Source organism: Takifugu rubripes, chromosome 9 (assembly GCF_901000725.2).
Source record: "Takifugu rubripes chromosome 9, fTakRub1.2, whole genome shotgun sequence".
In the NCBI taxonomy this organism is placed as follows: Eukaryota; Metazoa; Chordata; class Actinopteri; order Tetraodontiformes; family Tetraodontidae; genus Takifugu; species Takifugu rubripes.
The window spans coordinates 11,913,479-11,939,269 of NC_042293.1; the positions used below are offsets into that span (position 1 = coordinate 11,913,479).

Sequence of the window (25,791 nt, forward strand, 5' to 3'; positions counted from 1 at the left end):
TGTTTTCTTTTCCTGTTTCTCAGCATCCGCTCAGATGGACCTTAATGCCCAAGATCTGGCCCAGCAGAGCCGGGCCACTGCAGAGATGACGGCCTAATGGCGTTTTAATAGATAAATGTGGGCAGGATGTATCGCAGCCTTCTTAATAACAGCAGGATGTAGAAATCCAAGTGATGGTTTTTAAATGCTGATGGATGACGGCAATTGGCAGGAAGTCGCTGGCGTTCTGGAAGACGGGGCCCGTCGGAACAAATGGAGGAAACGCGGCGGCACAGGGAAGAGCTGGATGATCAGCAGAGGTGGATAAAAGCTGGGTAAAGATAGACATTATTAGCAAAGCACACAGAGACTTCGGAAGTTCTTGTGTGTAGAATCCGGTGATTCGGACCATTTAACGTCAGTCTTTGATTACGCCATCACCTCATTGTTTTATTTATTTATTCATAGGGTCACTCCAGGGCTGGAATGGCCGTCTCGTGGGTATCAAGTGACATTCAAATAAAGCCAAAAAACAAAGAGTCCAGGCAAAAGCCTCCACACAGGCAACAGTTAAAGGTTGAGCCCACTGAACCCATCAATTGCCTGTAACTGTATCTCTCACCTGGTGGCTGGATAAGAGGGATGAGCAGCAGTTGCTTTTGCCACAGAACACTTCACACAGAGGGATTTTAAACACACTGGAAAAGATAAACCTTTATTTCTCCCTGTTGTGACAATACAAAGTCAACAAGTGCAATAACAATCCAACCAAAAACGTCACTGTACATTCCATCTAGTATAAAATACATAGACAGAACGTGAACCGCACCCTAAAAGTGAGGTATCAACCACTACAACGCTTCTGTGCACAGGTGGATATTCAACTGTAAGGCAACTGTTAACCATGACGATCAGTGAAGACGGAAACGGACGCGCGCTCCCTTCTTCCCACCTTTTTAACAGGTTATTTTCGGTGGGAAGTGAGCGGAGCTGATTTGATTTACAGTACCACGTCACACAAGGCCAGAGTCGGGGCCGCTTGGTAACGAAGCATCACAGAACCAGTCGTACCGTTTCAGGGAATTTGGATGAGAAACTTCTTACATATTTCAGAAAGGCATGACCTGGACACTGCCCCTGACAATTTACTGTGATAATACCAATATCATAGAGACGATGTTCTCTTACAATATCAGATTTTCCCCCTCTTGTCCGGGATGATGGTCTCATTAAAAGCCCCAGCACTGGTCTAAAACGCGCCTCTCGCTTCTCTGCTCCTGCTCACACGCTGGAAATAAGGAAGCGGGGCATAAAAGTGTGACTGAGAACCACCGCTGGTCTCCCAGCCAATTATTTCACTTGGACACATCCTCTTCCTTTGCTACTGCATGCGAGGGCACGAGAGGCTGCCAGGCCACAAGCGATTACGTTCCAGCCATTGAGATGGCTGGAACTCCCCAATAAGCGGGGCCATTGCGAATATGATTGCAGATAACTGTGTGTAATGAGGGCAGCTCGCTGTTTACGGCACTCTGCCAGTGTTTAATACATCTGCACGGCTAAACATAATGTTAAAATGGGAGAGTTTGCAATTTGTTCGGTAGAGTGTCTGCAAACGCACTCAGAGGAAACAGCGGGGGGGCGATACACTTCTCCAACGTCTCCAGTTTAGCAATGACGCTGGGTTTGGTTCATCAAATGACCAGCTGGCTGAAACAAATCCGATGTGGAGGCTGCTTGAAGGCTGTTGTTGTCCATCTTTAGGGCTGTACCGGGTTTCAAAGCTCTGGCCAAAGAGACAGATATTGTGGTTTTGATGCGATTACTCCTGTGAAATGTTCTGCGTCACGGTTTACACTCATCCAAATCAACACCTCTTACGGTGACGAGACGGATCATCGGCAACATCTGGAGAATGAAATTTGCAAGTCCCTCTAGCGCGCCATTGTTTCCTCTTATTGCTGCTTTGCCTTTTATTAAATAGTTGCAGCGTCACGCCGCTATATGCTAATTTTGGATCTTGTGATTAACTGCACGGCCCAATCCCCTGAATATCCCTGAATTATGCACTGTTTCTTCAATAAATAAGCTATTTGTATACCTTACCTCAGGGTGTTTGTACACATGGAATTGTTTGCTGATTATTGGATGTAATAACCGGCAGAGAATATAATAACCCTGGATCACCGGGCTCTGCAAATCGGAATTGAATAGTTTGGTTTTCACGTTTCGCTTTGTCTTTACAAGGATAACATGGAAATTATCCTGAAATATTCAACTCCCCCCCTCATTAAATATAAACTCAGTGGCATCATTGCATTTACAAACCAGGTCATCCTACAGAATAAGCTACTGTACATTATTGCTGATATTGATGATGGATGTAATGTTTCTTTTCTTTATTCCAAGTATGGCTACTCATTTCTAATTTTCTATTACCAATGTCGGCTGCAGAATAGCCTTCATGAAATGAACCAAATTGATAATTGCGTGTAATATATTGCTAATGGAGCGGTTTTTAAAGCATCTCTGGTAACCAGGAAGGACAAAATAGAGGCTGGGTGTAGTTACCTTGGCAACTGGCTCACAGCAAGTGTCTATTTAGTAGTTTAAATGGTGTTACAGGCATGTAGCCAAGGGTTAAACGTATGTTTAGCTAAGCTTAGCATGATACAGATGCTGAGCTTATCATTAATCTTTTCAATCATTTATTGACGGTCCCTCTGTTATCTCATCATCTATAAACCAAAAAGATATTTTTAAGACCTTGTGCTCTACAGCGGTGCACCTGTATGGCAGCGTGTCTTTGTGGGACACAGGAACATAGCAAATAACTTGTTTTGCAAGGAGAATTACGTCCTTCGTCATTACTTTTTCGAAACCTCAGCACAGTTCTTTGTCCGTTTTCAGTCGATACCAAAAAACATTCCAGCCTAATTGTGATGCTCAGCATCAACCTAATCGGTTACGCGTTCTGAATGTCCACCTCTCGTGCGTTCCTCTGACTACTTGACATAAATAAATCACTGAATAGATAACCCGCCACTGTGTCTAAATGCTACTCAACACAAACTGACACAGCCGAGTAATAAACATTTAAAATCTAGAAAGAGCGGCCATTTTAAAACAGGCAAGTCTCCTTACTCGTGGTAGCAGTTTATCCAGTTAAGCTCATAGTCATTTGGAATATTCCAGGCCTTGGCAGCCTTTTTACGGGACCCCCGTGAGCAGCTGACTGTGGCAGCAACCCTGCGGTCTTTGTTTTCAGCCGGGTCTGAGCCGGGTCTTCATTACAGCCCATTTTCAGCGGTCCTTGTGTGTTGTGCTCACTGGAACGGGTCACATCTTCCTACGAAAATATGGCTAACCCAGCACTGGTTCTCGTGCCTGTTGTCCACAGAGGGGTGTTTGTAGGGGGGGAGTGGGACGTCGTCTCAGAAACACTGCAGGGAACACGGTGTTGCTACTCTGTGTGTCCACTCTGCAGAGAAAAAGAAACAAGAACTCACATTATTGTCCTTAAATGTGATTTTGGAACACAAACACATGGGTAGATAAGGTTACGAGGTTCCCGAGCGTTTCAGCAGGTGGTTGTGCTGCTTTTCTACCTTTGCTGCACTGTTTCTGTTCGTTTTTCGTGTCTTAATCGTCCGAGTGAGAAGAAAGTGAAAGAGCAAATAGATTCAACTGGAACAAAACAGGAGCAGCTTTCTGGGACCCAGACGCTCTATGCACTACACGGACAAACAATTGAATAAATGTTTTTAAAAGAATAAATACCTATTTCCGTTTTATCCTTTGAGTCAAAACATCTGAAGACAACTGTGTAAATCCCAGCCCAGCCTTGTACATGTTCCAGAGTCTTGGCACAAGGTCAGAGAGGTCGCCACTGTCTTGCTAAGTCATTTAGTATGAATAAATTGTGTTGTTTTTATTCTCCGAATCTAAATATTTAACAATCTCAGCTGAGAGTCTGACACATCTGTCGTCTTTAGTGCCCTCCGGTTCAGACCACAGGTCTAAATTTAAACTTGTAGCATAAATCTTGGTCAACTTTCAAGTCAAGTCCAAGCAGACCCATGAAAAACCTCTGGCGATATGGCTAAAATTGGTCACAGTGAAGGAAAAAGGTCAAAGGTCACTGGCAGACTGTCACCGGATGATTGAGTAGAAATCGCATCCAACCTCAGGGACCATCATTTCACTGCGCTCCCACTTTTATCCAGGCATCTTCGGGTCGGAAAAATCACAATAAATCTCCACAAGAACGCTGAAAGGAAGGAAGGAAGCTGAGGAGGGAGCCACGTTCAAGACATGACTTTCAGATCAGCACGTGTGCATGATTATCAGAATATTCCATTAAATAACGACGTTGGCTGGGGAGCACAAAGGCTGATGAAATAGCGCTCCTTTAGTTTTCTGAGAAAGCGACCGGAGGAATAGTTTGTAAATCTGTAAACCTTGTTAAAACTCTCCCGCTGGGTTAAATCACACCCTCCATACTTTGTAATGCCAAGACCAACGTAACTACATTTTATTTGGAATGATTTACTGCTTATTGCCTTGACAGTGATGTTTTTTTATTAGCAAACTGATTTGCATGCACCAAGGACTTGAAGGTTGTGCTAATTAGCTCAAGAGCGGACCATCCAAACCACAACTCTATTAAAAAAACATCAAACACCAGAATTTCCAAATGACCACATTGTTTGTGTGAATGCCAAAGGTCACTGACTTGCACCTACCGGACATATTCTCCTGTTCATTGCAGCTAAACTTTGTGTCTGGTTGCCTGTGCAGCATCTGTAATGTTAATTAACTCACACCACATGGAGAGAGTCGCTGTAATTGGACAAGGTCTGGGCGTACTGGGCTGTGAACGGACAGACCTGGAATAATTTCATGATATAATTCCATTATTGCAACCCGAAGCCAACCGGGGAGTGGAGAGATGGAGCCGCATCCCGACTAGGCCGGAACAGGCAGATCTGTTTACAAGGATAACACGATATCACTGAATCACTGAGGTCTGACTGTAAGAGGCAGTGTTACGGTTGCTGCTGAGTCAGGTGGCTGATCTCAGCTGGCCCAATATGCTCGACTGGGTGGGTGATTACTGGCTAAGGTGCTGCTGGAAGTTGATGCCAAGTGTTCATGAATCACATCGGAGGGTTGTGGACTTGTGGTTGATGTGCAGTTGTGCCACCTGATGCTGCATGAGAACACAGAGCAGCACAGCGAGGCCGCCGTGACCGGAGATGAGAAATAGGAGATTCTTACAGTTCTAGGAAAGATCCTTCCTCCGGTCAACTTAAGATGATGCCGCTGCTCTCCTCTACCATATAATTGTGCACGGTGGCCTACTAGGCAAAGATAAATAGCATAAATTGGGACGTGGGCCAGGTTTTAAATGCACTAACTGCCAGGGAAAGGCGATGAATCAGGTCGTTAATGCTGCTGAGCACTTTGTGGTGATAGAGAAGACGCTTCCAGGAATGGCTAAATTTATTAGTACTGAAAGGTTACATGAGAGGACCGCTCACATTCGTGGTGTAAGATCATGCTAATTGTTGCAGTATATTTTCTCCGTACAACGCAGTGATCTGGAATTGATATTGAAGGTCTGTCTGTCCTTTCACAACTTGAAACATTTCATTTGTTGGAGCAGCCATTACAGTAATAAAAGGCCCAACATGAGGGGTTTTTCCAGGGTTTCCTGTCCACAGTTTACTGGTGTACTGTAGATATAAAATTGAAATCACCATTGGGGTTTGAATGAGTTTTTCCTGGTTAGAAAAAAAACAAACAAAACCGACACGCAACAGCAGCGAATCTTGAACAGATTTCGATTATTCACAGTGGGTGTGGAAGGATTTCATAAATTGATTTACTGTCACCATTGCACCACTGCACTGGCGATCACTTGTGCCGGATTCCTGAGTTGCTGTGCGACTGGGTTGTTTTTAGACGCTTGACCCCCCCTCCTCTCTGTATATTTACAGTTGGCCAACAGATGTTCAGCTGACTGAGCCCAGTTTTCTGAGCCATTTACTCAGCCTCGTCTCTGGGGATGAAGGCCAGCACCCCCACAAATAAACCATGGACAATCTGATGACGCACTGTGTGGGCACTATCATCTGTGGTCTTTGAGTTAGTAGCCACTGCGGCTGCTTATCACATTTGCCAAAATATGTTTGCTTATATCTGGATTGTGAAGAGTTGAACTCCCAGAAATGATAACTGTGTCCCAGAAAAGGGAACGTGTGGAGCTTTATTTCCTACCATCCCTGTCTGCTGTTAACAAACGAGTGTAGTTATCTACGTATGTTAGCTGTGTAAATGCCACCCTCTTTAATAAAGCCGTGCAGTTGGGCGTTTATATAAATGAGTTACATCCCATGCGTCTGTATCCCATCGAGTCATCATCACTATGAATTACCATAAACCTGATCACTGATGGGCTTTGCTCCAGTTTTACACACCTTTTAATATACATCCCACTGACTAAAAGCTTCTGTGATACTAGGGCGCCCTTGTAAGTTGAGGATTGATGAGTCTTGTGATGTTGAACTGACTTCCCCACTAATGAGGATGCTCGGCGGACAGGCCCACTCTTAGTTAACAAAGGTTCCAGCAGTGCAGCAGCTCCAGGGGCCCCCTCCAGCATCCCAGCGCCTCCAATCTTTGGCTTGAGCAGTCCGCACAGCCTCTTAAAGCCATTTGTCAAACCTCTGTACATGTTAAATTACCAGGACCCCAGAGAGATGTCTGCCTCTAGGAAGCGACTGCGGACCGAACAGAGGGAGCGCACGGTGCCAGATAGAGAGAAGCGGATGAAAAATTGTCCAGGTTTGCTCCCGCTGTGCTCTGTGATTGTGCAGCTGTATTATGACAGCATACAGAACGTCTTCCAAAAGAAAAGTTCGTTAACGCTGCTGTGCGCTACAGATTACCCCGAGGATTATAAATCATCTCCTGTTTCAACAGCAGCCTGACAAAGTTTGGGACTCCTGCGACAGCCCACGGAGGTAAGGAAGGATCAGCTCAAGGGACGTTTGCAAACTCAACAGAAGGTTTCAGCCTCTCGGTCGAATTACACAGCAAGTTAAAATATACAAGTTAACGAGCCCTGACGGGTAGTGAAGCCTGATGCTGGTCGTTCCTGTTTAATCAGGGAAGCTGATTAATGAGGTGGTCGCACTAAAAAACCAGGAAGGAGGATTCTCTTTTAAAGTTTTTGCTAAGAATCCAGTTACAAACATACAGTACATGTAGGAATCCATCCTTTTTTGCCAGGAGCAGGTTATACATGTCGGTAGGATGTAGCGCCACCTCCCACCTAGACTACCTGGCACGTCGGTCTCTGTGCAACAAGAATACTGACTACCGAAAAACAAACAAAATCAGGCAAGAGAGGAGGAAAAAAATAACAAAAAGGTATTAATTTCAAGCATCTGTTACCCATACAAGATTTTGTAGATGTGCCATTTTGTAACTACTGTTTGGTTTCTTTCAACATTGCTATTGTCTCAAATAAAGTCAGCCCTTTTGCCAAAACGAAACCATTAAATCTTGAATTATATTCATCGCACACATGTGTTCCTCTTGCTCGTTTGCATGCAAAAGGTTTTTGGTTCTCTGCTTTTTCCAGAACTGCGTCCTCCTCCTCCTCCTGTGGTCTCTCTAAAATATTAACATTTAAAACATAGCCAGATGATCAAAGTTCATATTATAAGTATTTTTTTTAAAGCTGCCTTTAAAACTGGGCAACTCTTGGATGCACCAGCTGTAGCTAGCCAGGAGGTGCCTGCTGCATTTCTTTCATCCTTTCATTTTTTTATGGGATGCACAAAGTAAAGTGTCGGCAGACAGTGACTCACCAGGCTGTGGACGTGTTGTAGGGCAGGAGTGTGGGGCTCTGACTCTCCCCTCTGAGGCTGTGTCTGGGTTGGTAGTGGCCAGGGACCATGGGCTGGGCCTGAGCGTGGGTTTCGCTCTCCTCCGGCATGGACCTGTTCCACTGACTACGAGCCTTCTTCAGCCAGCGTCCACCCAGGCCCCATTTCTCCAGGTAGACCCGACAGAGCTCGTAGTTTATGGCTGAGTAGTAGAGAAAGTCCAGGGCCAGCAGCACCATGACAAAGAAACCATAGATCCACACGCCGACCAGAGCCGTGTAATTACTGAAGGAGAGGCAGATCAGGAGTATTAGACGGTGATAAACACTCCTCACGCGCTCCGAGCTACCATCCAGTTAAACTGAGCCACTAAATCCCAAAATCAACAACAGAGCGGCCATGTGTGAATGTTTGCTGTTCCTGTGGCAAGACCAGGATGTGGTCCAAACCCTGCCTTGATTAAAAGATCATTAAAAAATGAATGTGTTCCATCTGTTCATTTGCTGCTTCTTAAAAGCAGCAAAAACTGCACAAGAGGGATCTCGTTCTGAATCCTTTTTAGGTGTATTCATTAAATGATCAAGCTGAACCTGATCGAGGGACCCCGTCGTGCCCGCGTGCACTTAAAGAACATCAATGTAAAAGTGAGGAGAAAAGCAGCCCGAAGGAAAAACAAAAACTCTGATTTTATGTCTCGTTGAAGGAGATAATTACGCAGATTTAAACAGATTTAGCCCAATAAATATGATACAATTTGGCAGAATGAAAACTTCAAGACACAGGCGGAACTGTCAGAATATTCCATTTGAAGAGTTGTTTGTGTAATTCTATGGTAATTCCCTTTCCCTGCAGGGTTTGTTGGACTCGGGTGTCCAGTAGCCTGTGGGAAACATCGTGTGACCTTGTAAAGAGTTCTCAGAATAAAAAACTTTACATGATACACATTCTGTAAGGGAGCAGCCCTTGACTTTCCTCCAGCTCTCAGTATTGCAGGTCTCCCCTATGGCACCTTATTGAGGTCCTTTTGGTGTTAAGCACCAAAAAACTTGTCCTTGAAAGGATCGATAGTGACCACACAGCGAAGACAAACGTAATTCAATATTTGACACAAATTCCCCTGAGAAGGAAAGAAGGAGGGATCGATTATCAGTCAAAGATGTCCGGCTTGTCTCGCGAAGTTTCCTCTCTCAGGTGTCGCGGTGTTTAATCTCCGGTGAAACGTCAACACTCTTGCAGTCGCCTGCCCTGAATCAGCAGCTATAACCGCGTTTTCTGGGTGAGGGCAGGCCCTTTAATTCACTCAGCCGCCGGGAAATGTGAAACCAACTGTGCCGTCGTCCAGCGAGCCAGGATGAAAGAGCGGCCCAACAGGCCATCTAACACTAAAATGAAATATCATGACCTGCTGCAGAGCGGTTGTAAAGGGATGGAGACAGAGGCATGCTGGGGGGGCATTAGTACAGATAGCCCTGTTGTTTGTCACTAAAACCTCCTGCTGAGAGCTTCTGCAGCACAGCGGGTTCTCTCTTCTGTGCCCTTCCTGCTGGATTCTGCAGTGAAATGCAACTCTGACCCCATAAAATAGCACCTTTTTGTCAATATTTCAAGAACATTCTCCATTGAAATAGTGACATTTTAGGGAAGGACATAATTGAGCTGCCTTTCAGCTGCTGATTTTCCCTGTAGTGGTCCTGAAAGCCTCTGTAGGTGTCGATCGATGACAACGAACCTTCCGGGTGAGACGCCAAGGGTGTCAATAAGTGTGATACTGTCAAGGGAACTCAATGCATGTGAGGAAGTGGAGTGTAATCAGCCGGTCATGACTGATCTCAACGGTAGATTTTGGAAATTCTATTTCTGGAAAGAGAGGTTTCTGAGGAACTGCGCAAGTATTTGCATTAGAATAAAGTTAGTGTTTTAATGCTTTTCTCCCTGTGTAGTAAAAAAAAAAAAAAAAGCAGGTTCCACAAATTTGCATTAGAATGAACTTTTAATGAGATCCTGGACAGATGAGGTGCCCGATCGTTGCGTCTGAACTCACTTGTGAGCGTATCCATCTGAAGTGGTGGTGAGGTTGACCTGCATGACTGTCTGGAACTCGGTCTCGTTGCAGCAGTATTTGAAAGCGGTGTTGTTGTGGTGGCAGCAGAACATGTAGGTCTTGTTGTCGGAGAGACGCGGGCAATGAAAGCCAAAGTGGTAGCGGCCCTTTTGGTCAGAGTAGGGCTCGCACACCCGGTAATGGGCTGACAGGGCTGCAAGAGGTGGGAGGAATAGATACATTCATCAAGAAATTCATCAACTGTGCAGGATTCTAGGCCATTATCTTCCCTCCATTCCTCTTTAAAGCCTTTTTTTATTACTTTTCCTGACCACATCCCCAAAGTGAGAACAATCATTTCCAACTCGGCATGAGATTTTTCTTCCAATCACTTGGGTCTGGTTATATCTAACTCAGCCGGTACTAACAGACGCAGGAGGTTATGGTAGAACCGAGAACCAAAAATCCAGTGAAGCACAGAGTTTCCTGACTGAAGAGTGCCCTCTCACACACCACATCATCTGAAAAGAACTGCGTGTTGTTATAAATCTCCTTTTAAATGAAAATGGCAGGGCCAGAATACGGCATCCTCTCCATTGTATCAACTCCTAAATGTGTATTTCCATGGAAACTCCAATTCCTGCTGCCAGGCTAAAGAATAAAGGTTAATTGCGTGGATTTGCAGGCTTTGCATAAAGTTTCACTGCTTGTTCGCCCTTTTTTGCATATGTCCTCTAGAATCCCTGCGGCTTTGTAAGAAAGGGACAGGATTTATCGCGTCACAAATTGAAAAAGTATTGTTTTGGCAAATTACCTGTAAATTTAGCGAGGATAAGAAAATTACATTCAAAACTGCCACATTAGGGGGGCTTTTAAGAGGTTGTGCCACAGACACTGCATTCAGTATAAATATGCAAAATCTTCTCAAACAGGCAGATCTCTGGGAGCCACACATATACAATATAAAAATAAAACATTTCAAAAACAGTAAAGTTTTCACAGCAAATATAAAACAAATAGACAGAAATAACAGATACATAATGTAAATATACAGTACTCGATGTTCCTGAACGTTTAAATCTAAAATGGGATCAGCCTTTGAATCCACTTTGTGACCTCATGACAGATAAGCAAGCGCTTGATTTCTCCCTCACTCTCATCATGTGATAAAGACGCGTGTCTTTGTCTGGTTTCCTTTCATCCGCCCGGTTCTTAAAACCAGCAGGAATCAAACGGACACGTTCTCACTGGGCGACAGATCAATGTCCATCTATGCGGCGGGGTGAGAGGAGGCCCTGGGTGATCTCAGACAGCTGCAGATCAGCATTCAAAAGAAGAATTCTACGTGAGATTTGAACGCGCTTGGGGCCATGAGTCACCTTCGCCTCCAGAAACATCGACAATAGAGGAGGAATTCATTTGACCCTCATTGGTTAATCGTAATAGATAAACTACAAAGGTTCCAAGCCTTGATGGTCTCTAAGTGAAGCAGCTGGCTCTGGAAATCGTACAGTTGTTAACGCTCCCACTTGCTCCATTCCATTACCATCTGTTAAAATCTATGATACACTTAACACTTGAAAAAGATTTGTTCAAAACCTTTGCGCATTATCCACAATTATCACTACGGATTATTCCATACTTCTAGATTCTCCTTCCATTCTGAAGTTCTCCCTTGTTCTTAGCCTGTTTTCTAAGGTTTTTAAGAGGGCCTATATTTACCCTCTGCATCTTCCACACCTCAGAGAAATGTGTTGGCGGACATCTTCTCTTAGTACCTTTTGGATTAAAAAGGGCTCCCTTTGCAGTGCTACGCTGCATGGCCTAATTCAGAGGACACCCTAAGGTCCAGGGAATACACTTCCCTGCTCTCTTGACATTGAGTGTATCTGACTTAACTTCTGGCCATGCAGGTGTCAACTTCCATCCATAAACTTGTGTATTTCCGGCCACCTTTCCTGTATTCAGGTCATTGTCCTCATGCGGTACCGACCTGAGAATCTCATTTCAATGCATAATTAGTTGATAAAATGGGTTTTACATGGGTTTGATCATGCTCTGGTCCCTGTCTGTGGGGCGCTGCTGATAGTAATCACTGCAACAGACAGCCTAGATTATACAGACCTGCAGTGGACAGCAGGAGGAAGATGACCGTCAGGACATTGAAGGACTGCCGGCTGGTGATAGTCATCTTCTCCTCCTCATGTGTGAAGAATGATGGGAGGAGGAGGGAAGGAAATAGAGACGGGGACTCTGCTTTAGCTGGACTCGAGCATCTTCTGCTTGCTGGTGGCTCCTCTCACATCGTTGTTGCTTCTGGGAGCCAGGACTCCTGAGGGGACGAAGCAAGAACAGAGACAGGAGCAGAGGTGTAAAATATCGGATTTCAGTTTCTGGGTGTGCAGCGCTGTGTGGACACTGATGTGGAATCAGCTTTAACTTAAGCCTGTCTGGTTCATTCTTGCAGGCAAACCATAAAACTAACGTGACGCTTCTGGAGAAACGTCTGCGTACATTTGATTAAAAGTGAAGATTACGAGAGAAGGAGAACGCAACATTTCTCTGCACCAATTTACATAAATTTCTAGGAAGCGTTTAACTTCATGATGAACTTAAGCACCCGTAAAATTAAGTGTTACAGTTAGTTGCGGCTCTGTAATCCTGCCTTTTGACAATCCTGCCTTTTGACAATCCTGACAGAAGACATAATAGATTCAGGTCTGATACAGCGGCAAAATATCAGACTGACTAAATGCCTCAGGAGTTTCCCGAAACCTGAAATGTTCGTGCCTCAAAAGAAAAACACAAGCTTTGCCAGAGTGATGAATGACAACACGAAGATGGAGCTAAATTCTCAGTGAATCTATTAAATAACTGCTGAAATGGAGCGTTTAGCCTTTAATGCCATCATTTTATGCAACTGTCATTCCAAAGACTCATTCTGTAGCAGAAAAAAAAGCAAGACTTTTCTATAATGAATTGGGTTTTATGTCTTCAGTTGACATTACCAGCAAGAAATGAGGCAGAAGGAGAAAGAGAGAGTCCGGGGTTACATGAGGCAAAGTGTCTAGACTGGAACAGAGCCCTGCTGGTGTGGACGCGCTCTGGGGTACTTGTGCTAGCAGGTGAGCTAATGAATGCCCAAGATCTCATTTATTATTTAGGCAGTGATATTTAATCACGAACCAACCTTTGGCGGGAATGTAAAATGATGCAAGTGCCTTCAAAGCATGGCTTTTGGGAGAAAAGTGGTGTTTTTCTCTTTTTTTTGTTAAAGATCCACAGACCTTCGCCCTTTTCAGCGGAGTTGCAGAAATGCAGGACGGTTTGTAATGTTTGAAATGGATGAATCGCTGTTGATTCTTCTGTTTTGCATCACTCTCGTTACTATTCCGACGGCGCAATAATGCAGAGTGAGATTAATGGGGCAGCGGCCCTCCATGCTTATCTACAAACTGTTTAATTTATTGTAAATGAGTGTAACGTGTTTATGGTAATTTATTCCAAACGCTGTCAGTAGAACATTTTATGGATGTGGGGGACTCCTTGCGGTTAAACCTGACTACAATTAGCATCATCAACGGCATCATGGCGGATTAAGTTCCTATCAAATCCAATACTCCACTTTTCCGTAAAGTACCAGCATCTGTGCATCGCGTTAAATTCACGGACAGCTGGTGTCAGCAATCACCATCTCGCTCCAGTGTAACGATCTGGTGGAAAAGCCCAGGTCTGGCGCTGACAGCAAGGATCTGAGATCCCCAAACACAGTTGGCACGGGCTACGGCTCTGGGAGGGTGTTTGGGGGAGATGGCTTATGTCAAGTGGCGGCCACATGCATCTGAGGATCAAGGGCTTCACGGAAACCTTTGCATTGCGATGCGATTAGTCATATTCCATGTTTTTCCCTTCAGCTGTTAGTGTCTCTCTTGTGATTCAGATTTACTTAACAATATATTCTGTTCCCAACCCCTACTAACCTTTTGTTTTAATGAGAATTTGGATCTGATGTTTCTGCCTGTGTTATACTAAGCAGGAGGTTGGAATGGGCTGAGATCTTGGTCATCGAGCCCTCTCATATTTATGCCATGAATTCATATTGGAAGGAAATATCCAAATCTGCCTTTGAAAATGGCCCCAAAACCACAGAGGGCTCTGGCTGCACATCTGTGCCTGTAGAGGCTAAATGGAAAGTATTACAAAGCCCCAGTTCTGAATTATTGAGAAGCTGTCAGCAGGACAGGAACTGTATGTGAAGGCAACCAAAAGGTTGAATCAAAGGTCAAGGTGATAAAGAAGTGAGGAGCGTGTAGTGCTTGATGTGCTTGTTTGAACAAGACACTTCTAAATCTAAATTAAAATGGAAAAAAGGTGCCAGGTTCAGTTTACAGCACAGAGGAAGTGCCATTTTTTCTTTTCAGCTGCCTTTCAAGTGGAACAATGAAAGCCCTCCTCTGAAATATGAAACAGCTAATGGAGATGGCAAAGAAGATGAAGGAGACCTTTTGAGGTTCACAGCTGTGAACAAAGGGGCATTCGTTTGCTGAAAAACACTCGGATGAACCCCGTCTTGAATATTTAGCGGTCACTCTAAATTATTAGGAACAAACAAGACCAGTATAACCTTAAATATAACAACGCGTCTTCAGATTTGGGTTTTATGATCGTCTTCCCTTTGAATGGCAGCCATGATCTAACCGCAGTGAGCTAATGCCTCGTCGTCATATTTACACTTCAAAGCTCTACAGGGGCGACGAGGGCCGTCTATTTCTGCAGTTGTTTGTCGAGGAGTTTGATTCACGTGAATATGCAACAAGCTATAATTACAATATTGCACGCCCCCATTGCGTGTCATTTCCTGCAGCGAGGTCATTTGGGAATTTAGAGACATTCTATCTATTCAAAATAAAAGCATTTAAAACTGTAAGGACAACCGTCTTTCTGATTCAATCTGAAAAAGGAGCCTTCCTTAATACACTAAAGTCTGATTCAACCTTACTTGCAATAACAGGTGGTCTTCGGGGTGGAATCCAGGTGCTCGTACAACAGTGGCGGTGCTATTAACAAACGGCAATAAGTTCGTGTTTGTTGCTGTAGCTGGTCCCCGTTGTCTGTCTCAGCGCTCCGTTGCTGTCATGTTTGGTAGCACGTGACCAAATCGTAACTGTTTCTGTGAACCACGAGAGCGGGATACACGTGTGTTTCTGTCAGAGACTTTCAAAGCATTTTAGATCAGGCAAGCTGTTCCTTTCTCAGAAAGCCAGGCGGCTTGAGTCCCAGAAAGCTTGTTATGGTGGCATTTTATATGTTTTCCTCCCCACCGAAGCCTATCCACTGGTGAGCACTTTAGTGCTCGGCCAGGGGCACACGGGCAACTTGACGAGGGATTCCCATCTTCTCCAGCCCTCCTCTGTTATGGGGATTTTTTTATCACATATATAGCAGCTCACATCATCATCATGTCGCTTCCTGCGCCACACATGAAAGGAAAGGGCAAGGTTCATGTCACGACAGCGCTGGGCTTGTTTGAGAAGGGAGGGGAAGGGAGATTGTGGACTGTGCGGATGTTAGTTGAGCAGAACATGAAGCATTAATACGTGTGCACATGTAAGCACACATGACATGGTGCAAACGCTGCTTGTTAGGACTGAAAATAGAACGTTACACCGAACATTACAGCGCCGTGTTCTTCACAGAGGACCCAAATCGATGAGGGGGAGGTGCAGTGGTAGATTCTGGGATGTATTCAGGCTTATTTCTCAGGAACGTGATTTTGACTCAAACGTTTGCGGCATGTTACTGCTGTCCAACAAAGTAAACAAGTGATTTTTTATTTAGCGTGGACGGCTGTCTTTCGTCTGCGAAGCCTTCAAGTTTGTCAAAGCACAAACCCGACATTACACTCCTTCCGGTCGGATTCAGTCTCCTGGCTCAGCCGTGTCATTTCCCATTTTCACACAACCTTTCTTCTGCATAAGTTATTCAGACATCCTCCGCGCCCGGCTTGTTATTACAGTCGTGTCGCAGCAGATCACAAAAATATCCTGTTGCTATGCTGACCTGGATCCATGCCGAAATGTCAGCAGTCATCGTAAAACACACGGATGACTGTGCGTTTATCGTAAAGTGCAGTCCAGCGATCAACATCCCTCTTCGCACGTGTGTGACCTTGCAAAATGGCTGCACCTCAGATCTGCTGACAGGCCCATATACGGATGCACTATAATCCAAGTTAGGTGTAATTTTGCTCCGCGAGTGCAGTTACGACAAATGTCCTCCCTCCTGAGAGTATGAGCTCATGATTGGAGACATAAAGCTGCGATCGTGGTCAGTGTTCCAGAGGACAGAGGTGTATGCTGCAGGCGCGATGCAGGTGACATTAAAAAAAAAAGCATTACATTCATACGCTGCTTCTGTCTTTCACTGCAACATTAACGTTCAGTTTTCTTATCTGTTATTGTATCAGCGTGCTGTTATTATTGATTCAGCTGCAGGATCTTTATTTAACCAGTAGCATCACGGACAGGGACAGGAAGAGGATGGACAGACTGGTAAGAAGGGCCAGCTCTGTCCTGGGATGCCCCCTGGACTCGGTGGAGGTGGTGGGAAACGGGAGGATGATGGCTAATCTGTCAGCCCCCCCCCCACAGGACACCCTGGCAGCACTGGGCAGCTCATTCAGTGAGCGGCTGCTCCACCCTCGCTGTGTGAAGGAGAGGTATCACAGATCTTTCCTGCCGGCTGCTGTCAGACTGTACAATAAACATAACGCCCGCTAGCACAATCTGAATATTATATATTCTGATATGTATATTGTATTCACCCTCTGTACTATGTACAGGTATACAGGGGCTGAGTATCCATTTACCTGGATTATTGTAAATATACATCCTCTTTGTATATTCCAAATTCTATTCTATTCGATTTTATCTTATTTTCTCTGAGTGCTCTTGTTGCTGTTGTTGCACTGTAAATTTCCCCGTGTGGGACAATAAAGGACCTGAATCTGAATCTAAATATCCATCTTGTCTCTCCAGTAGTTCCTTTAATTCCCCAACGGCCCCCAGAAGGTTCTTTTATATTCTTATGGAAGAAATCTACAATTTATGTTATCTGTTTACTCACCGCTCAGTGTGGCAAGCTGAAGGAAAGGAACTGTCGTGTGAAATATTTTTATAGCTGTAGGGAGCAATTTACAGCCTCAGCTTCTGCTCTGAGGTGTTTTGCAGAGTGAATAAATCCACGAAACTCCAGGTGACTGAGCAGATTCTGCTAAACGTGACGCTGAATGCAGAGTTCAGGTGTTCCCTCACACTTAGATTCCTGTCAGATGACACAGGTGTAAACTATGACTATTCAAGTTCATCCATTGTACAAACTGTCTTTATCCTTTTTAAAATGTAACTAGAAATTACAACTCATGCGCACGAATGCACTGAAGATGAAGCTTCGGCAGGGAGCAGGGCTCCCACCAATGACCTTTGTATGACCACGGTTGTAGTGTCAGACCAAACCCATCATACATCACTAATTAGATTCGATTTATTGCTTTGTTGTTTTGCCAGGAAGTAAACTGTAACAGTTGTCAGAGCACCGTGAGCAAAGGCAATTCTGTAGAGACGTTTTGATCGCACTTCCTTTGCATGTTTGACTGCAATAATCCCAATCTATAGATTAAAACCAGGCATTAAATAGCTGCGAATTTAACACAGAATATTACACCTCAACGCTGTAATCATTCAGTCACGCTGCTCCTTTGCAACAGTTTCTTTCCACTCAACAACAACAATGCTAAAGCACTGTCAGGGGAGTAACCGTGTCTTTGTTTGTGTTGCACCACTGAGAGCTCAGAGCTGCGCGCAGCAGCATAAATTCTGAGTGATGAATGGAGGTTCTTCTCTTGTTTAGAAAATCAGTCACCTGAATAAATTTTCCAGATCAAATATTCTAAATAAAGCCCAGAGGCCGCCATGTGTTTTGGTCTGGCGGCTTGATGTTTCTGGGGAGACGTTTTACGTCACACAAGAACAGAGAAGAATGTAACATGTAGTGAACGGCAACACACCGCGTGCCAATAACGCAGCATGGTTGCCATGGAGTGGTTTTAAGAATTTGGCTGTTTTTAAAAAAAAATGTGTCTGAGTGTCTGCAATCATGTCACTGTGAGTGTGGTCTGTTTCTATTTTAACTTGTTTTATTAACACAAGCATGACGCCTGTAATCAGGCTGAGATCTGTTGCTGGCCTGCTGTGTTTTTCCCTGCTGAGCGTGGAGCAAGCTTCCCTCCTCATCTTCGCTTTGTGTCAGCCCCTTCATTTATCACCGATCTGGATCACAAATGGAGACTGGAAGCTGCACAGCTTTTTTTTATACAGCTTGCGTAACACCTGGGAGAACTTCACTGGAGTTTAGTTTATATTTCTGCGGGGTAATCTCAACATCCTCCCCAGCGGTGGATCCCAACCTGATCACTGTTGACATTATTGAATTTCACAGGGCTTTTTTATTTCTCTATAATGTTGCGTTTTGACGGCAGCAAATGCTAATAAACAGCTGGAGGATTAATAAATGTAAGTCTGAACGTCGGAGGAGATGGAGCACTTTTGTAGCACAATGAATGTCTCCATCTTTTTGGAAAGAGATTCAATCGAAGGTTCTTTTCTCTCTTGCCCAATGTTGCATTTTGTAATGATCCATGACCGATGTGCACAACATCAACAACAACATCGAAAAAGTGATTCTTAAAAAGATGTGGTGGAACTAATTGCACAAGCGGATCCATCAGGATGGTGAATCTGCTGCTGTTCACTTCTGTTGTTCGCGAAATTAATCTGCAGGCCCACGAGCTGCCAGGCTCTCGACACCTTTCTTGGCTGTCAGCAGAGACAAAACCGCAGCAGTGACGTTGAGTTATTCCTCTAATGATACGTACAGATAAAAAGAAAAAGATATTTCTTCATATTTCTTTGAGATGTCAGTGAAAAGTCTTCAAAACCTGTGATTTCTGCCCTCTGTTTTTTTTTTCCCTGAATCCAGTCCTTGAAATGGTCTCCACAGTTCCATTCAGATTAGCAGGATGGCGAGTTTGTTTAGGTTGTATTGAAAATGTCACATAAATACTACATTAACTGCTACGATGAACTCACTTCCGGGGCCGCGGGAAGCCTTCCAGGAATTTTTCCACAGCAGCTCCTAAAAGTTGCAGTTGCATCAAGGTTTAAGCCGTCGGCAGGCTGCACCGAGGACCCATCTGTTACCACATTGCAGCTTCGGTACTTACATTCAGTTCTCTTCTAAAAAAGGGCCGCAAGTGATGCAGAATTACTGGACTTCTTATATCTTATACTGGTATCTGACACGCCTGTATAATCCCTCACAGACAAAGCAGCATCGTTTGTTTGGATTTGTTTTAACACCCCACTCCCAGCACAGTTGGTTTCTCTTGGAAATGATCCTCATCATCATCCGCCTGACCCTGGATTTAAAATAGCTTCTTACCCACAGACAAATAGCCAAGTGGGAATTTCCAAATAAGAAGAAGAAGAAGAAAGGAAAGCATGACAAAGAGACAGCAATGCTCTCAAATAACATGTAAAATACAGCAGCCACATCATTTTATTGGAACGTAGCCACTAACATTGTTTTAATTTAAAGTTCTGCACATACTGATTGGACACATCAAGAGAATCAAAGCTACTGAAATCTTAATAAACGCTGGTTATGTGTAGCACTGTGAGCCGGAGGGCTGAGAATTTACCCTGAGATAACCTTCCTGAATAACAGGAGGTCTGTTTTAAAACATTTATCACTCCAAATCCGATCCAAGGGGGGCCTCGAATAGCCGTACGAGATAACCTGCCAGAGCTCCCGCACACCTAGAGGTCATCGGGGCCGCCCTTTTGACATGACCACAGATGAGGATGGATAATGCCTGACACTGCTCCACATAAAATTTAAGAAACCGTTTGTGGGCTGGTCCAGTGGTGATTACTGAAAACGCTGGTTGACTGGGGCTGCACCTCATTAATGAGGCTGACCCGACTCTGACCCCGAAAAGAGTGCATGACTTTGACAGGTCTTCTGTGAATAATAACTTCCTATTATCTCTTATGCAGCTGAAATGCTCTCTGAACTCCACAGACTCATAATATTATGAGACAGTTTTAGAAGCTGAATGCTCTCTTTGATGATCTAAAAATGTTAACTGTGACTGGAATGGATTTTTTTTAATTATTGTGGGCGCAAGCAGGGCTACTAGCTGCTCTCCGCTGATATGTGGACACGGTGTTGTGTCTATTTAAATTATTAATCATCAAAAGCAGATTACAGTGACGTGTTGAATTAGGCGGTGAGGCAAAAATTACAGTCATTTAGAACCATAATGTCTAATGGATTATTATGAGTCTTTAAATAACACATGATTTCTCTCAGCGGCCAGAACACACATGTACAGATGCCCTTAGACCGAGATAGCAGCTGAGATAACACACCCTCTGAAGGGGTTTGCATACATGCTAGCTGACCCGCATGAATGACCCCGTCAGACAGACATTGAGTCATGGAATATCTGTAATGCTGGTCATCCAATGCATGTACACCCAAATTTAGCAGGTGATTGGCCTTTGTTTACCAGCTCAGCACCTGGATTGACCTGGTGGCTGAACTGCACAAGTGTGGTCTGAAGAGTCTGAAGTTAGTCTCAGTCTTTGAACGCACAAAATCAATACCAGCTCATCCTTCAGCTCTTCAGCCGGCAACCTTCCTGTCTTATTCGTCTCAGCTCTCAACAGCACCTAAAAATAGCAGAGTCGCAAATCTTATTACCCAAAATAAAGACGCTCTAATGCATTTTGCTGTCCTGTTTTTGACAATACACCTTCATTCCGCTCTTTCGGGCCGATGACTTGTTGCTTTTTAAGGACACAGAAGATGCTTTTGATTCCTTACATTTGACATGTTCTTTTACCCGGTGATAAAAGCTTTTGCGCTATGTGGCAAGAATGAGCAAACGTGACAGAAGCTGAGAGATGAGCAGCGGCGGCGCAATCAGCAGCCTTTAACCCTTCGAGCGCTCCCCAAGCATCTATCACATCTGCTTCTCCAAACAACACCTCTGAGCTGTCAGGCAGCAGAAGGGCACCCAGTGGAGGTGAGGTCCTAACTTCCAATAAAGGTTGTTGAGGGAAAACTTTGGATTTTCTTAAGCCCTAAAGACTTTTTCTTCAAATTTCATACCCATTGTAAGTAAGGATTTTTTGTCGACTCTGGTGCCCAAACATTACCAGTCTATAAGGTGATGGAATGAGTTAACTGGGAGGGGGGGCGGGGGGGGGGGGGGGGGGGGTAGAAAGGATAGCAGTACTGCCCCCAGGTCAGCTGCTGCAATAATGAGTGGACGTCAATAACAAAGACTGGAGCCGCGCACAAAGCCTAAGATGTCAATATGTCAATAGCACAGTTCTATTTTCTCTTCAAAATTCTCAGCTCCCTCCTTCAATGAGGGATTCTGCAATGATATAATTACCTAATTACATCAGAAAAGGAGGATGGAGCTTTTAATTACGGGGACATAAGCGTAGCGACTAAACTGCCGTCTTCTGACGGTTATTTTTCATTCACTAATTAATTATTTATTCGCGGTATTTTAATGATTTCAGCTGGTTCAGCGCTGCAGGATGGATTCTGAATCTGTGTGATTTTATTTCCACTTTACGTTGACCACCTACATACACGCCACCCATGAAATAAAACAAACAGTGCATTAATATTCCAAACAGCCACTGGGTCAACCTCTGAATTTTAACAGCATGTTCGTATTTGATATTCCCCACAACCACACATTTCAGTAGCTGCACAAAAGGAGGAAATTCCTCCCCGACGCCAGTAAAAGTACCTCAACAACACCCCATAAAATGCCCAGAGCAACATGCGGTACAGTGCGTAGACTTGAAATAAATGTAGCTTGACACGCTGGTACAGAAGTAAATGAAAACATCTAACGGTAAAAAGAGGCGTGCATTTGTCAGCATGGCTCAACAGAGGTGGTGCAACGTTCCCAAAGGGGTGAGAGGTCACATGAAGCAGGTTCCTGATATTAACGCCAACAGTGCGCCAGGAAAACTGGCGTTCTTCCTCTGGCTTCAGCCGGTTGGATGATTGCAGCATCGTACTGTATATGAAGGGGGGATGAGGAAGAGAGAGCGAGCGCGTGTGTGTGTGCACGTGTGTGTGCTTGATTATGATCTGTTCGGTGGAATCTGATGCTGAGGCAACATCAAAGGCAACCATCTTCATCAAGGAACCTGCTTCTCTAAGAGTCTGCTCATTTTCTCATCTAGTCACACATGCGCGCGCCCGTGCGTGCGCACGCACCTTCTACTACTACGGCTGCTACAATGAGCGTGCACAGATTCAGAAACTCACATATTCTCAGCCACGGTAAACACATGCTGGGCAGTGTATTGCTGTTCTAACCGTTTATGAGCACACGAGCACATTCGGTGATCAGTATGGGCTAAAACATGGACATTAAACACCAATAGGCTGCACACCCACGTACAGCAGAATCCAAGGCCGGAGAACTCGGCATGAACCCTCTAGAACGATATAGAGAGAAAGGAAAGCAAAACGAATGCAGTTTCCTGCACTATAGATCAGAAAAAAACTGCCTGACCACATGCTGCTGTTTATTTTGGGTTGAAGAATCTAATCATGTGTCAGCCAGCCCTGCTGTTGATTATATTAATGAGATATCCTCTCGGTTGGAGGCCGTTCAATTGGAGTTTTTGGGTTGGAGTGAATGTGGAATAAATGCATTGATGCCTTTGTTCTGTTCAGATGTGCAAACCGAGTGATGCCCCCCCCCCCCCAACTTCAGCTTTAGAGCTACTGTCTGAATATACTGCTGCAATTAAGTCACAGTCTCAACTATAGATGAAGATGTTTCCTATAGATGATGTTTCCTCTCTGCGACTGATGCACGCTATGCTACTCTTGGAGTTATTTACGCTCCCTTTAAATGAAGAAGCTGGGTTGGGATTTAAAAGGCTGTAAATCAGCAGGTGAACAAGCATCGAAGAAATACTTCAGACACCATTCTATTTTAGCCAAATGCAACATCGTAAATAATAAAAGTATATTTAGGTGGCAATGACAGCTGCATTTATCTGCAATTTTAGGGAATTGAGTGGCCTAATTATCATTATTCCCAGAGCGACATTGTTTTCCTTGAGTTTCTTGTGTTATACATTAATTAAGAGAGTTGTGTAGATTCACCATAAATAGGCATTCTGTTACAACTCTTACATCAGGATTTATTTCAATATTTTTGCCCCGAACAAAGCGCGCTCCAAAGAGCAGCACGCATGGCAGTGAGATGAAGGAAGAGTCTACTGTGCACAAGCTTAAGGGCAAACAAACACGCAGGTTACGACTCCAACAAATATGTTGCAGTCGCGGGTTATTCTGGGGTTTCTTTTACTTTTTTCTAACATCATTTATGAGTAAATACATCATAACATATATGCAGATTTTAGGCAGGAGGGAGGCAAGAATTCTAACCCTGAGCGGCCCTGTGGTGCTGCTGCACGTAGGTGATATGGAAGTAGGTTGTGATGGTTTGCTGTGGGCCCTTAAGGAGCAAGCAGATTTAGCAGACATCCTGCAGGCATATTTGAGTTACTTGGCTCACAAAATGTTTTGTTTTCCAAAGTTTTCAATGGTGAACGTCCATCAGAACCTCTCCCTCCTGAATAACCTCCATTGTCTGCACTGCGATAGGCCTCGACACATGGCTGGATCAGCTGAGCGGCTGGTAGTCGAGCGGAAAATACGGCTCGGCAATAGCCGAGCTTCCTGGGCTTATCGGAGCTGTGATAAGAACCGCCGCCCGTGAGATGAAGATACTGCACGCTCGTATTCGTTTCAGCTCCGCTCCGCACATTTGCGTTTATGATTCGGCCGTCAAAAACTGCATTTTTGCCAGAAGGTAGCGCCCGTCTGCTGCTGCCGCTGTTTCTGCGGCTCTGGCACCGGTTTAATCATCTGATCGGAATTAGAATTGCTCCTCGTTTAATGTTTACCTTGAGGGTCTGAGCCAAACCTGTGGTCACGATGCTCGCGCCGCCTCCCCCTCCTCCTATAGGACCGCCGCACATGCGCACGTTTGCCTCGGGGAGGGTAGCATGCGGTGAGCGCACGAGCTGACGCCCTCTCAATGTCGATGACTCTTACGGAAAGTTGGCGAGCGGTTGATGTGCTCAGTATAGCTGTCACTGTGAGGTATGTGCAGCCGTGACAAGGTGACACGGGAAACGGCCAGGCCCGGCTGTCCTGACCCTGCTTAGGCGCCGTCACGGCTGCGGCAGCGATCACATGATAGAAACCTGTCCAGACAGGACAGTGGTGGCACTAATCCACAGATGAGTGTGAATCAACAGCGAGCTGTCACTAACATGAGTGGACGGCGACGTGCGCAGTCCAAGGCAATACCCTGCATTTGTGCTAGAACACACATTCATGACCCTGAGTGTTTACAGAACACAATGCTCTTTTCTTTATTAGATTTTTGGTCAAACTGCTCCCTCCCTCCTGCCTTACTAATAAATTAATTGGAAAAATCAGCCAGCGCCAGAGCCTTTTGTTACCAGGAGCCAGAGGCCAAATTTAGTGTCTCTGGGTGCACTTATCTGTCCTAAAAAATGGCCACAGTGAGGCTATGTGACAAATAATGAGGGTAATTGGTTTTATTGCTTTCAGAGAAAATTTCTAGACCACATCCGTGACACAAATACAGCCTGCACAGAGACTGGGTCCTCTGGGAGCTTATTTGTTGCGTGAGATGTGTGACTGTTCACCCACATGGTGCAATTTATAAAGTTATGACATTATTTTAAAGAAGGCTGTGACATTTCTAATGAGATTCCTCATATCTCCCATAGCCTGAGTGTGTTATAGCCCAATATTAAAGTCATCTTGCATCTTGAATTAACAAAGGGTTCCCCTAAGACCCAATACAAATATTCTGTATCAGACACGCTGCAGAATACATGACAAACATTTGTTTTGCTCATAAATATGAATGTGCAGTGCATACGCCCAAATACTGAGTCCTATCCTAAATATATAAATCTTAAAAGCTGATCCAGGGCCAATTTGCGTGCAGACGCACATTTTCACGAAGGCTTCCGTCAGCGAACAAAGGGAATCTCCTTCCTCCCTGCTCCTCTCGACTCTAAATCCTGTCAGTTATCACCGTTTGTCTCCCACACGACTGTCTCCAAGTTACCGGCCTCGGCAGCCAGTCTCACTTAATTGGCTCCTGCGTAAAGTGACGGCTGGAGAGCGGCGATGGGAGCGCGCCGTCCGCGCCTTTTGCTGCAGCTGACTGGCAGCTTCCCCTCAGCAGGGGACACGCTCCACCTGAGAACCTCGCTCTGCGTGCACCTCTGCCAAATTACGCGCGGAGGGAAACTTCCCTAGCCGATTTGGAGATTCAATAACGTGAAATAAGTGGGGACTTTTGAGAGGGCAACAGTTCAATGTGTCAGAATAACTGCAAAAGAAAGGCGCAAACAGTAATAGCGGATTCAATTAACGAGCGTCCTTCGCCACCAACCTTGATTGACCAGGGAGTAAAACGAGAAGCTGGGCTCTCCTCACTCCTTCGCAGAATTGACCACTCTGTTGCTCCCTGGTTCCGCTTCCTCTGTTGCGTCTTCTTCACAAATAGATCCTGCTCATCTTGGGGGAATTTAGAGTTGTCGAGAGGGGAAACACGGCAGGGACGGGAGGAAAGAGTGCGCGCACTCCTGAGTCGTCCTCTGCGGAGTATCCACATCCGTCACAGCACGGCGACTGAGAGAGAGAGAGAGA

At 44.8% G+C, this 25,791-nt stretch overlaps 1 protein-coding gene across 2 annotated transcripts; it reads right to left on the minus strand.

The window, feature by feature from the left end:
• Positions 1-666: 666 nt before the first annotated feature.
• shisal1b (shisa like 1b) lies at positions 667-25,791 on the minus strand. Of its 2 annotated transcripts, XM_029841412.1 has the most exons (5): positions 25,535-25,790; positions 12,043-12,250; positions 9,919-10,132; positions 7,860-8,162; positions 667-3,460 (listed from the first exon to the last, which is right to left on the minus strand). In XM_029841412.1, coding segments are annotated over exons 2-5 (585 nt in total). In that variant the 5' UTR covers positions 12,110-12,250; positions 25,535-25,790; the 3' UTR covers positions 667-3,459. The 2 variants fall into 2 exon arrangements, with proteins under 2 accessions (XP_029697272.1, XP_003967537.1); XM_003967488.3 differs by lacking the exon at positions 667-3,460 and having other exon boundaries at positions 7,856-8,162; positions 25,535-25,791.

What these genes read in the sequence shown, in the direction of transcription:
- shisal1b (XM_003967488.3), bottom strand. Translation starts at nt 12,109, where the DNA reads ATGACTATCACCAGCCGGCAGTCCTTCAATGTCCTGACGGTCATCTTC. An exon ending in CCTCCTGCTGTCCACTGCAG is followed by an intron (nt 10,133 to 12,042) that starts GTCTGTATAATC and finishes CACCTCTTGCAG; the next exon opens with CCCTGTCAGCCCATTACCGG. An exon ending in TCAGATGGATACGCTCACAA is followed by an intron (nt 8,163 to 9,918) that starts GTGAGTTCAGAC and finishes CCTCTCCTTCAG; the next exon opens with TAATTACACGGCTCTGGTCG.